General features: G+C 39.6%; 1 protein-coding gene across 1 annotated transcript in view; it reads right to left on the reverse strand.

Annotated features, from left to right (window-relative positions):
• The window catches only part of DARS1 (aspartyl-tRNA synthetase 1), a 36,808-nt gene extending 22,649 nt beyond the window's left edge, over positions 1-14,159 (reverse strand). Inside the window, exons 1-4 of the mRNA XM_030278105.4 lie at positions 13,992-14,159; positions 12,977-13,034; positions 8,098-8,190; positions 3,098-3,200 (exon numbers count right to left, since the gene is read on the reverse strand). Of these exons, the coding sequence (XP_030133965.1) occupies positions 3,098-3,200; positions 8,098-8,190; positions 12,977-13,034; positions 13,992-14,063 (326 nt within the window). The 5' untranslated portion in view covers positions 14,064-14,159. The remainder of the gene's footprint in view (positions 1-3,097; positions 3,201-8,097; positions 8,191-12,976; positions 13,035-13,991) is intronic.
• Positions 14,160-14,475: the final 316 nt, after the last annotated feature.

Below are 14,475 nucleotides of genomic sequence, written 5' to 3' on the forward strand. Positions count from 1 at the left end.
GCTGGATTTGAATCTGTTAAGTACCACTCTCAACTGCTCCATCAGCTCACGTGGCTCTGGCAGAGGGGTGGCAGGAAAGGCTCAATGCTGAGATAGAAAAGGAGAAAGAAAACCAAAACCAGCCACACCCCAGCTTGATGGAAAAAAAGCAGGTTGATGAATTACTAAGATAAATTACTAACTGGTACCTCTGCTGTCTAAAAGGGACAATTAACTGTTTCTCTTATGCAGCATCCCTTGCAGGACCAAGCTGAACTGTTTTTTCTGATAAAAGACAGAACAATTTCACAGCTGCCAATCCAGAATCTCAACTGCCTCTGTGTTATGTTTGTTTTGGAAGTTCAACTTGAAACTTTCCATGGTTAAACTCACAGAAATTTCTTTGTAAACCTGAGTTGAACCACTATAAAGTATCTTTCACTAAAAACTCACATTCTAATGATGATTGTGGTAATTACTGTATGAATGTTGCTGACCACAGAACATTATGAAAGTTCTTGGTTTCCATGTGCCAATATCTAAAAGAGGAACCGGTTTGTTTATAATTTATGAAAATTTGTATGAAAAATGCTCATTATTTAATCAACTAAAATTAAAAATTCAAGATCCAGAATTTTACAAAATATTTTCAACAAAGTTGTGGACACAGTATGAAAGTAGTACATGGAAAATATAGTTTACATACTATAAATATACAGTGAAAACATTTAGCAATTTAATTGAAATTCAAGATATTTGAGTTAAATGTTTTCTTCAATAAATGTGTATTTCCTCATTTAACATGTAGGAAATGAGATGATAAAAAAAGACACTGAGAAAGGCAGGGAAACAGGATAGTTATTTTTAGACATCTAAGCCCAGCCTCATCTGCTAGAAATAATGGGATCACTCCAGAGCAGGTGAAAGGCAGCAGGGAAGTGACTGAGGACAGGCACGTACTGGGGATCTGCTTCAGGTGTTGCTGACACAGTGACCCCATGTGCACTTACCAGGCAGGGAACAGCAGCAGCCTCTGAGGCAGCTGCAGTGCCAGCAGCAGACAGAATTGTAGGAGATGAAACACTGGAAAAAGTGAGAGCATGGCAGGATATTAATAAATAGGTTTGTTGGTGGGAAGGAATCCTGAGAAGATTACTACACTAATGGGGTTAAAAAATCTAAAAGCAAACCCCCAAAAGAAAATCCAGAAGCCTGTAACAGAGTTACACCAGTCAGAGAACATGATGAGCATATAATCATTCAGAAGCACAAATAATATGGGAAACATGAATGCTACAAAGTAAGTGACGCTGAAATACCAGGATTTTGCTCGCAAATGCTATCCCAAAAAAGGAGCAGAAGGAAAAGTCAAAACACAGTATAAACATTATCAGTCTGGCTACTCTAAGAAATTCAAGTCTGTCTCATCAAGAGGGAAGATGACAGGGAGTTGGGAAGAACCTAAGGATGAGGTTCTGCCTGATTGAACAGCTCACTGCTGCCAGAAGAGAAAGGAGCTTTACCCGCTACTGCTTCCAGATACCCTCTTCTGCCGTTTACCATTCCTTGTTAGCTTTGGACCTCCATCACCTGATTTAAATCACTAACCTGGCAGAAAACTAATGGAGTAAAAAAAGGTCAGTGAAACACAAAAAACTATCACAGAAGGTTTGTAAGTGGCAGTCAGCATACGGAAAAAATTAAGTAAAGACCTGCTTCCCTTTCATGAGCTCCTAATCACAAAGATCTACCAATCATGAAGTGTAAGAAATTCAGCTGTGGAGGGAAGAACCACGAAGAAAATTGAAAAAGAAAGATATTGGAGAGAACTGGAGAATAGAAGAGTGTGCATCACAACTCTAAGAGTTGTTCCACTGTTCTGTAGCACAAGTTTCTCGAGGGAGTACAGGCTGACTGTTGGGAGTTTTGAGGGAGATGAATTAGGGAACAAGTACATTATACACTTAATTCTTTTCAGAGATTCCAAGCACTGGAAGGAACAAATCATTTCATGAAGAAACAGAACAGTTCACTTTGGCTCATAAACACCTGTGAACAGCATGTTTCACACTGGCACTGCCAGCACTGAGCACCAAACAACAAACACTGCTGGTTCTGTTTTCCTCTTGCCTTGAACACCATCAGCAGAAGCATTATCCCAACCTTCTTAACTTGGCTTCTGGAAGTCTCTACTATAATGAATCTTTCCCCTCCCTGACATATTGAAGGTTGAAGGCTGTAGCACTTTTGCAGCTAATTAGTGGGGGCTCCCTTCCCAGGCATGAGAGGAGTGCCAAGAACTGCACAGAAGCAACTCGAGTGCCACAGCCACATGCTAAACATATTCTGCACCAAATAAACTGCACAGAATTGATCCACATTTCCATTTGTGAACAAGTAGGCAGACATGATTAAAGCTCTACTATAAAGCACATTTGTCACACAAGCATATTTATTACAGGACAACCTGAAAGCAAAATCTGGAGGCAAACAGAAGGGAAAGGTCATTTTTTATCTTTAGGAACAAAACAAACCAAATAACTGAATTCAAATTGCTGCAACAAACATTTTTTCAATTGCCAAGTCTAACTATTACCCCGCCAAATTTTTTTAATTAAAAGTTCAGTGACAAAAATAAGGTGTAGATAAGACTAACCCAGTGCAGAGAAGCTACTTTTAATTTCTTCAACTCAGTAAGCCACTTGCAATATGGGACTTCTTCACATCAGTTCTAAGTATAAAATGTATTACTACACTGCATGTCTGGTAGAAGAAAAACACTGAACATGTGCAGACACACAGCACCACCATACACCAAATGAAGTGTCCCACTAAGCTCAGCTTGCCAGACTTTTTGTTAGCCAGCTTGGAAGAAAACGTAGGTTGTCTATGGCGAGAGAATGCTGCTTCAGCAGTTCAGAATGAATTTCAAGCCTGTTCTCTATTTTATCTTTTGTCACTATAATGTATTCAACGCAATGGAGAGCTGACAATTTAAATAACTACATTTTAAAACAAACGAAGCATTGATGTTAATGTGTGAAAATGGTCCCAACCCCTGGGAGTCCTGGTTCCCACCATTGTTTACTCTGACAACAGGATATAATTGCTTACTTACTTGGCAGCAAACTTTACCATCTGCTTGCTTGCATGCTGTCCCACAGCCACAAGAGCCTGGATATTAAACTGCTGCTGACGCAGGACTAAGAAACACTGCTTCCCTGAATACAAAGAGAAGCAACACAGGTGTATTAAGGACAAGTTACTCGAGGTCTTTGTGAATGAGAAAAAATTCTTTACTACTTAAATATAAACTGAGCTTTTAAGACTGTGCATCTCTCTCTCTCATTCATAGCTGCCCTCCCTCCAAAAAGCTGCTTCAAACTCCTCAGCTGTGCATGTGCACACACACAAACATTGAGATAAATTAAATAATTGTGCCTTACATCTCTAAACATTTGAATGGTCATTTTCTAAAAATAACAGTAAGCCTTCCAAGATAAAGAATATTTAGACAAAACAACAAATCATAACTTTTAAAGTAACTTTTCCTTCAACTGCAAGAAATACATAATCCTTTTCCTTGTTTCTTTCCTCATAAGTACTTCAAGTCTAAACTATTTTTAAAGACGTTTTTTCTCGTCTTCTCAAATCAAAGCTGTAGAGTTTACAAAGCTGCTCTGAGAGAACTGGGCTTGATTTTGCACCACAAGGACTAAACCAACAATGTTCATTCTATAATACACCACACATTCAGAATGAAGGGGAACAAAAGGAGTATTGATTCTAGTGAATGACAAGAACCTAAAAGACCCAATTAAAAATTCCTGTAAGAGCAATTTATTCATGAACAGCTTAGGGAAAAAGAAGTTAATAGGAATTAATAATGAGGTACAAAGAATATAGTGCATTTTGTTGACTTTTAAATGGGTATTTCCAAGTCAACAAAGATCTTTCTAATCTGTTTAGCTGACAGTTACAAAAAAAAAAAATTTCATAATTCTCACATCTCTAATAATCATTTATCCCTTAACTTAGTTTTAAGGAAATATGGTGATTTGAAATGCTTCTTCCTAGAGAGAAATTAACAACAAATGTTTCACTGGTGTACCAGTATCTGATAAAGGCACCAATCACTTTAACCCCAAGTTCTGACTCAAAATGTCATAATATTTCCATTGAAATGCTGAGACTAGGAAGAAGCCAAAGTTTTGTTATAGACAGCTACTTCCCCGTTGTTGCTGACTTAAAACTCTAAATCAACAAACCAACACATACCTAACATGTAAGCTGACACTAAAAGGCCTGCTACAGTTTTCATTTGTAATTATGCAGATTACCATTCCTGACACATAGCTACAGATAAGAGTATCAGAAAATAAATGCAGAACCCTTGACACACAATCTCATGGAAATAAAAGCAAACATACAAAACTAGTACAAAATATTATTATTATTACAAAATATGAATTATATTTATTGAAAATAACTTATCTTGTCCTACAACAAAAATGCAACAAGATTAATTAGGTATTTTCAGAAAACAGAGTACAACTATTTCTGTACCCCAGAGGCTGGAATATCCAATATGGCTCAGATGCACATATTTATTGCAGGCAAACATTAAATAACAGATTTAAATTAGAAAAATACAGGCTGTTTCAGATCCAGCAAGTCAACAAAGAAAGTACAATATGATATGCTGAGGTTTCTTCAGATAAGGGAGTCATATCTCACATTTCTGACATCTCAGTGTTTCTTACAGTGTGGTTGGACACAGTATTTCCCAGGAGATAGTATTTGTCTTCATGATTTTAGTAACAAACAATTTAGTAAAATATGATCAAAGCTGCAGCATTGATGTACGAGGTGTTCAAAAAAAACCACACAGCTGAAGACAGCCAGGATGTAACTCAACTACAAGAAAGGGAAATAATGAAATGACCTGCTATCACAGAGTAGTTTGGGTTAGAAGAGACCTTCAAGGGCCATCCAGTCCAATCCCCTGCAACAAGCAGGGACATCTTCACCAAGACCAGCTGGCTCAGATCCTCATCCAAAAGTCTGGCAGTTGTACTTAATCTCAAACACTGGAAGTGTGATGAATATCTGCATTATAAAAGGACTCAAATGTCTCTGCCATGAGTAACAGTAGCTGTTTCCATGAAGGAAGAGGATGTTTTGCAGAACGCAACCATTTCTAATCACACAGAAGATAAGTGATCAAACGGACCTCACTCACAGCACTGGTTAAAATATCCCAGCCACAAAGATTAAAAGAGGGAAGAGAACTTTTCCTGAGAGCTGAAGGCATTCAAAATAAAGTATCAAAAAGACCAGCCATAATCAAATCTAGCTCATGCTTAGAAGCCTTTCCAGATCAAGGGATGCGTGAAAGGAAGCATTTGAGTAAGAAAAAATTTGGACAATGGGATCTTCTCCATGTGTTTCAAAATACTTATGTGGTGTTTAGGTGAGAGGTATAGCAAGAAATTTACTCACTTTCAACAGTAAACTACTCTAAGCTCCTATTAAAAAAACATGTCCCACAAGAATGCTTAAAAGATAAAAAGTTTCAAAAGAAATTTGGTTAAAAACATCTGACACAGTAAAATGCATAGAATGTTCAGGCACTGAACAAATAAGATAATTCCATCAAAAAGAAGCACATCAAGACCTTATGAAAGAAAAGGATATAAGGAAATAATGTATACAAAGAATAAAAAAAAGTTGGTTATATAAATTAAATGATGGCTACATAAATTTGCCAGCAAAGAGAAGACTCTACATGGTTTATTATAAAATTTGATCCAATATTTAAATCGATCTTGGTGGAATACTTATTTTTAGATGTTTCATAGACCTTTGGATTCATAACCCAAACTCTACTTCAGGTCTAACGCTCTGCACAAGCCCCAGCTGCCTGGCCAAACCCAGACCAATTTCCCAAGGGCTTTTCAATGATAAATGTGATTAGTAGATTAGGCTGGCTTTAAAATAAGGCCAGAAATAACATTTATTCAATCTGTGATACAAACCACAGGGCCCTGTGCACTTCAATTTTAGTACAACCCTCAGAAATTCCCAACATCCCATTCTTTACACATCCTTCAGTTAATTTCCATCAGGCTTTATGAGTGACTTGCTATAGGAGACAGCTGGAATCTGCAGTTGTTCCCATTAATTTTGTTTGGTTTATTGGTCAGAACCAGTCAGGGTTAAATAAAGGCTACATTGGTTATTTAGGAGTCAAATTCAAGTTTCTGAGAAAAACTAGAGCTTGTTTTTGTGAATGATTTTCCTGTTTCCTGCAAGGCCTTCCTTTCCACAGTGGTAGGAATAGTGCCTTGCTGTGTGTGGGAAAGGCTAATATTACCTTCTACTCTTAAACATTTGCTTTTCTTGTAAGATTCTTTCCCCAAAGCTTAAGTAAACAAGCATATGGCATTCCCTAGCAGCACTCCCTGAATGTCAGAATTGTTCTGTGTTGTCGGACCGAGAGGAAACAAGAGACACTATCAATAAATTCAGATCATTCATGCCCATGATCAATTCCTTTTGCTTTCATTCTTCAGGTTGTGTTAAAGAGTTTTGAAAATAAATATTCAAAACACCAAAAACAGAATGAAGGATTACAACAGCTTCTTTCAAGTTCATATTGTCTTGTTACAGAGATGTTACTGAGTTTGACATCAACATATATATGATCCCACATATCAATGTAATACAGAGAGCAATCAACAACCACAGAACTTTACACTGCTTTTCATATGCTTTCTGCATAGATAGCTGCTTTTGATATCCTGAATTCTGTTAATAGCCTGAACTCTTCCTATAATTGCAAAAAAAAAAAAAAAAAAAAAAAAGCCCTAAGGATAATCTAATTTATATAGTCATAGTATCAACAGTAACATTTAAATAAGATGGAGTGTCTTCTGTCTGAACAACTTCATGATGTAATGACCACGACTTTCACAGCTTTTGGAGCTGACAATTTCTTTAATTAACTGAGAGTTTTACATTACAAAATTACTGAGGAAATCACAGAGGACTCCTTAGTTTAAAGATTCTAACACACATTAAAATATGCATCATATGTATATATTTTAATGCAGTTCTTTATTTTAACCGACTGCAACACAGACACTCATTAAGACAGGCATGTTTTAAGAAAATGAATTCTCAAAAAGAGAAATGAATCTGGTATATTTGATGATATTCTGTACTGGATTCTCACCCCTAATTTGCATAATTCCAAATTTTAAGACTACTGTTAAGTTTCGTTTGTGAAGATAATTTCTTCGTGCCCCTTTTTTTTTCAGTTCTTGGAAAGACAAGTTATTTATATCTACAGAGCTGCCAAACATAACTGAAACCAGCACAACAGTTGTCAGCATCTGATGTCAACTGCAAAGGCCAAAGCCTATTGAAGTTTGCATATGGCAACCTGGTCTCCAGAGGGAACTTCTGATTCCAGGAAGAAATATGGCTGTCAGACAGCCAAGGGTGACAGCCCACACTGCTGAGAACCTACAAAAGGGTTTCCCTTTTGTCTCACTAAAGAAAGATGATGCTTCTTATTTGAAGTCCAAATTGATATAATTAGATAAGGCAATCGAAAGTAAGAATCCTGAAATTTTATCAGATTTTTGTTTCCTGTCAAAGAAAAGGTGTGGTGAAAATATACATGTGCAGCAGAAGAAATACAACTTGTCTGATAATGGATACATTCATAATACAAGTATGTTTTACTGCAGAAGTTTAAAAGTGTTTTATCTCACAATTATTAACACCTTAAGGAGAATTATGACATTTTAAAATCATTATTATTTACAATTGTCCATATATTATTTAGCAATACAGTTAAAAAAATCACTAACTACAGTAAGTGATTTCCACACAGCTAAAACCAAAATCTTCTTTTCCCTCTTGGGAAAAAAGAGAGGTGGTAAAAGAAAAAAGAACCAGTCAAAGTAACACTGAGGCAACCCTGAGTAACCAGGTGGCAAAGTTTTCTTGAATGCAAGACGTAACCAATAGGCCATGAAATCAAAATAAACATTAAGGTTGTAGTAATGAAGCAAGGAAATAAAACAAAAAGCCCTGGAGGCCTCTCACCTTTAGCTCTGCTGGTGTGAATTCTGCCACGAACCCAAACCTCTTCATCAGCTTTCTCCAACGTCAAGTCTTTTACACGAACCAAAACTCTATCTGAATTACAGAAAAAAATCACACATCTTAAAACAGTTTTTCACTTTAAACTCCAAATGCCCTTTCTATCATTGCTATTGATAAAAATTGATAAAAAATCCAAAACATTGGTTTTTGTATCAATGGCATAACTGACTTACTGGAAACACACAAAATCCCATTTCCTTTCTTAGTGACTTGTGCTAGATGCAGTCGTTTTAAATTGTTCATTTTTGACTTACACAGCAGGATCAAACTGCACTTTACCAACAGCAAGACTCACTGTAGTTCATGGATGACAGAACCCAGCATGACTAAACTGGTTTTGATAGGGCTTCACTGTACTACCTGCACTTATTAGTCTGAGTTTCTGCTGCCTAAGGGATGTGTGCCCTGCTGCACTGTGCAGGGTCAAAGCTGCCGTGCTGAACCCAGCAAAACAAAGGCTCAGAGGGGTTGTGACTGCTCTCTGTATCTACCATACATAAGTAGGATAAATATAACTGTAAAATAACTACTATTTAAAATAAAGAACAGAAAGAAACCACAAATAAATGTACACTATAAATTTAAAAATATTTATTTTGATTAAAAAAACAGCATTTTGGAGCAATGTCAGTATTACTGTATAAATGGATAACATCTGTTTTACGAAAATCTCTTTGACAACCTGATCAAGCACTACCATCACTGTCAGAGCCAAGACTGGATCAGAAGAATCCTTCAAATCCAATGTAGCTGCAAAGCTAGATAACAACAGGAATGCATGGGTTGGAAAGACAGAATTTGAATATCAAAGGGGAAAAAAATTGATCAAGGAAAATATTTTTAAATAAATCAGGACTTTAAAAATTCTATACAACCATTATGAACTAGCAATATGCTGGGTGCATGTTGCTATTCCTTGCATGATTCTTTCCTCATAAAATTCTCCCTCGTTTCAAAATGACATTAAATTTGCTAAGACACACTGTAGTCTATTCCTGACAGAACTTTTCTAAAGTTTTGGGAAAAAAAACAACTTCTGCCTGCTCCAGATTACCATCTGCTGCTCTGGACTCCTTCCTTCTGTCTCTGAATACCAGTCACAGCTTGCCCTGCAAGCCTGTTATTCTGCACTGGGGATTTTAGGGGATTGAAAACTTTTATTAGCTTATGTCAGAGCAATGCAGTTCTTTCTTCACAGACACATATCAAATCCAGAACAGAATGGAACATTTCTCCTGTCACAGAGAAATGTGGCAGGAAATTGACTCAAATATATTCATAAAGTGTGTATGTATGTGTGTGTGGGTCTGCTGGGGAAGGTAGAAATGGGAACAAAGATGTTATCCTTTGCCAGCAGTTTCTGATATTCAAACTGTGTGTAGTCCTATAGAAACATTCAACCATCAAAATCTGTAACCTTCAGTATTTCTAAGAGCTTGATATGCAGACAGTTAAAACTACCTCAGTGAACTTGAGACTGTATTGTTACAAAGTTTAAACATTTTCCAGAAGCATAAAGACAGAAGGAGGTGTTACACCTTTCATGGATCCTTAGTGTTTCAGGAACCATCTGCATTAGATAAATATTTTTTAAAGTCTTTTGGATACCTAACAGTTCATGTTTCACCAAGGGTAAAAAAGACATATTTAACACATTGTCAAATGTTATATGGTATTAATTATTAAAAACTATTTCACCTTTCATAAAAAGGGTAATAAACAATATCCACAAGGTGACATCATAAAGCCCTTTCTTCCGAGAGTAGATCACATAATCACAGAATGCCTGAGGCTGGGAGGAGTCTCTGGAAGTCATCCCACCCACCACCATACACAAGTAGGGTGACATAGAGCCAGCTGTCCAAGATCATGTTCTGATGGATTTTTAGTATTTTCAAGAAGGGAAACTCTTCCTGGGCAACCTGTACCAATCCCTGGTCACCCTCACAAGAAAAAAAATAATTCTTGATGTGCATTGTGCCCATTGCCTCTGTTCCTGTCACTCTGCTCCACTGCAATGAGCTGGATGTAGCAACTATGCCACTTTGCTTCCCTCCTCTGACACTTCCCAAAGCTAGTTATTTTTTCCCTTAATGTATAGCCCAATCTCTTAGTATGTTTTCCAACATACTAAATATCCTTCTTTTTCTCTCAGAACTCCAACCTCTTCTAAACATGGGAGGAGAGGATAAAAGTCCAAAAAGCTGTGTGGAATACATAAAACAACACTTTTTCACCTCCAGACCCCATTCCCTGCCTGTCACATCAATCTGTTTACTAAGATAATTTATCCTGCATCATGGAATTTATAACACTATGATCAATATTTGTGCTGTCTCTGTGAAGTGCCAGCATCTTCAAAGTACTGAAAAAATTTGAAAAAGAGAAGTCAAGTTTGACATAAAAACCTGAAAATCAAAAGGAGTATTAGATGAAAGTAGATTCCAGGGAGGGGATACGAGATAACGGGTGTGAGGGGAGAAAAAAGAAATGGCCAAAAATGGAGTTTTACCAGCAATCATAGTCTTAAGCATGCAGGAAGGACTTAAAGACCTGACATGACAAGAGGCAAGAACATCAGAGAGCCAGGGCAGCCAACATAAGCAGAAGAAAGATTTAAGTGGGCCAAGAAAGAAGGCATAGATGTGTGTGAGCTCAACAGAGAAAGGTGGAGAAACAAAGTTGTGAACTTGAGAAAAGTTTTAATTTACCTGCAGAGGAACAAGAATCTGTCAGTACGGCAAAAGGACAATAAGCTTACTCCTTAGAAAAGAGGAATAACTTGTTCTGATCACTGTAAGCTGTGTGAGTACCCTGTACAGCCAGTGATTCCAGGACTGTGCAGCAACTGGAGTAAGCAGAACAGCAGCACTCCTCCAGCCCCTCTGAGCTGCCACCAGGGCTGTGCTGTGTTGGCTCTGCTCACCAGATGCTGCCACACCTCGTACCATCATGGGCTACTCTGATTTAGAAATGGCAGGCAGAGACTTCACACATACTTCAGAACCAAAGTTAATACACTTCAGATACGAACATGCCTATTTGTGCTTCTCCACCACTCCCTGTCCCAAGCAGCAGCTCCTCCAAGGCACCCAAGGCAAGTAGAACACTTTGCGGAGCTCCTGATGACAAATAATATCTCATCCTCTTGTGAACCCTTTGGCAAGAGCTCAAAAGTGCATTAGTCTCAAGGAAAGGACCTGATCTTCAACTTTTTTGTTATACACATTTTGTTCTTTATTGTTACCTAGTTTTTGGTGTTCTGGATAACCACTTTCTAAAATTACAGAACAACAGGAGAGCTGTAGATTGCATTTTAAGCCAAATGGAAAACTCACTCAACATTGCCCACACACTGAGAAGTTTTTTTAAACAAGGATGAAAGGTCAAGGAGACCACACAACTAAATATGACGCTCAGCTTTTTTCATATAATTTTATGTAGCTTTCATCATTTCCCTTCTCAACATACTTTTTTCCCCAGTACTTTTGAGTGTTTCTTTTGAATGTGAGACAGTTGGCATTTGCCCATGAAAGCAGGACTTGATCTGCCATCTCAATCTGCCAGCTCAGGTCCCCCACACAGTTGTTTCCTCTAGGAGGCGGATTCGGGAAAGGAAACAGAGCTGGGCTGCTTCCAGCGTGATTCAACTCCAGTTGCTAGCTCTAGCTCTGGCAGCTAGAATGGATTGCATACAACAATGACTGCTAATGCAGACTCTGCTGATTTTCTTGTCCAGTTACATTCCTGATATAAAGCTCCCCTTCAGTTGTTTTCAACCTGTGAGCGCTCTTGTGACTGCTTCTCTTCCCTACATTCTGCATTGTCCTTCCTAAAGGGGCATCAACCAAAACACGCCCTCAAAGGAGAAAAAAAAATCACCTAATCACAGATGATCTTCCTGTTTTACGTTTTATTATGAAGAAGTTACAAGAAGCCAGTATGTTACTTTCCCTCATTACTGTTTCATGCACTGAATTTAATACAAATATTAATATTCCTTGGCATATTGGCCTGGGCGATTTTTCTCTAGCCGCTAAGTTTTCCTGAATCCCAATTCCCCATCAGGAGAAAATCAGGATTTCCTGAATTCAGAGATATGACTGATTAAAACCCATAAACACTAATATCCAATATTAATGGATTTGATGCCCATATACAGGAGAAATGGAAGGGTGCATAAGCAAACAGATCATACTCAGAGACCACTGCTGTAGTAAGTCACAGCAGAACTTACTCCAAACACAGAAAAAAACCTGACATCTCAGAATTCAGTACATTATAATTCGCAATTATTTAGTAATTTTTAAAGTAGTCTGCAGAGATGGACAGACACAAAACTAACAGACTGTTTAAGGCACAGTGCAGGCAAGGGCAAAGACTGAGAATCCAGAACTGAGCTCCAATATTCAACCACACTCATGGCTTTTTTTCTTCCCTCCAATCTCAATTTCCTGTTCTGACTCGTGTCCATGACCTCTAGTCCAATTACCACACACCTTCAAAGCCTGGCCTTATCTTTCCTACACTCTCCCATTAAGTAGATTTAAACTATAAGATCATCCCACAGCTTCCTCTTCTCCAGGCAGAAGAAGCCCAGCTCCCTCAGAGGCTGTGCTCCAGTCCCCTGGCCAGCATGTGCAAGTGTCTCACAAGGCCAAATGTATCCCAATAAAGGGGGAAAATGCCAGCGGGATTTGCATGAAAAAGTTGGTAAATGATTTCTCAAGGAAGTACTGAAGGTTTTTATTTGGTAAGTAACTTTTTTCCTTCTTTCCCACCCCCTCTTTTGCAAAAGCTTTATTATTTTTCAACTGACCTGGTTTCTCTTGGGATTGTATCATTGATGACACTCCATATCTTTCCTTAGCATAATCCTAGAATGGAGGTGAGAAACATGTATCAAAGAAGCATACACAAAAAAACTGAACATCATCATCACTGAGTTAACTGAGGGAACACAAAATAATTAATAGTAATATTAAAAAAATACATTCTGGACTCATAAGAGAGACACACAAGGGAGAGAAGAAACTTGTGCCCTGGATGAAAAAAAAAAATTCAGCAACAGTAACCATGCACGACACTCACCACTCGTTACACAGAAAGTTAGTGTGATTATCTCTACAAACAGCCTACACCTCTTTGAGTCCTACATTAGCTAGATTTCCTTCCCATATTTAGGCACACTAAATTGTCACAGGCTGGTGGAGCGTAACTGTTAACAAAATCTGCCAGGTATAGCACAGAGGAAGGCAATTTTCATCAAAATATCACAATTCCGGTTTCCCATTAATTTCCAAATAAAACCCCTTGGTTTATTCATTTTATTCTATTCAACAGACGAACCAAAGTTCCTACTAAATACTTTATTTGGGGAGGGTGTTTGCTTGTCTGCTTTTGAAGAATTGTGGCATATTGTAACTTCAGGAAAGCCACCAACACTTGGAATTCCTTATCGCTGATGCAACAATAAGCACAAATTACTTTATAACAAAATGAACTGACGCTCATTGTTAGTACTTTGTTCTTCTTGAAGAACCATCGGCCTACATTTTATCAGCACTGCTCTGCGATCTTCAGGTACAAGGCAGAAGCCCCTGCAGAAACCTGCTGCTGGTGAGGAGCAGCCCAGGTGTTTCTGGGGGGAGTAGAGCTCTTCAGGGAACACAGGCGATGGGGGAGTGGGGGGACAGGCAGGGGAAAGCCAAAGGCAGATGCGCCCCCGGGTTCGGCCAAACCCTGCCCGGGCTCGGCCAAACCCCGCCTGTGCCCAGCCCCCCACCCCGGGGAGCATTAACAGCGCGCCCGCCGCGTTCCCTGCGGAGACCCACATCAGCCGCCGACGAGTCCTCGTTGTCCGGGCGGCGGTCCTGGCCGTGCCCGCGGCCGGCGGCGCTCGGCATCCTGCGGCGGCGGGCGCGGCCCTCACGGTCCCTCACGGCCCCTCACGGCCCCGCACGCGCCACGCCGCTTCCGCGCGCCCGGCTCTCGCGAGAGCGCCGCGCCCGCCCCTGCCCCGCCCGGCGCCGGCAGAGAGTATCGCGAGAGCTGCCCCGGCGCGCTCTGCCCGCCGTGCCCTCAGGGCGGGCTGAGGGCGGGGCCGGGGCGATGGCGGCGGTGGCGCTGCGCTCCCCTCAGGAGCCGTTCTGCGGGAGCTGCCGCCAGCCTGGCCGGTCTCGGCGTCTCCAGCCCCGCGCTGATGATGCTGAGGCGAATGCTGCTGGGCTGGGCAGGGCTGAGGTACAGTGGTTCTCGCTCGCCCTGCTCCACAGTCCATCGCATTGTGGCCAGAGGTAACACCAGAGAATCACAGAA

Source organism: Taeniopygia guttata, chromosome 7 (assembly GCF_048771995.1).
Source record: "Taeniopygia guttata chromosome 7, bTaeGut7.mat, whole genome shotgun sequence".
Taxonomy (NCBI): Eukaryota; Metazoa; Chordata; class Aves; order Passeriformes; family Estrildidae; genus Taeniopygia; species Taeniopygia guttata.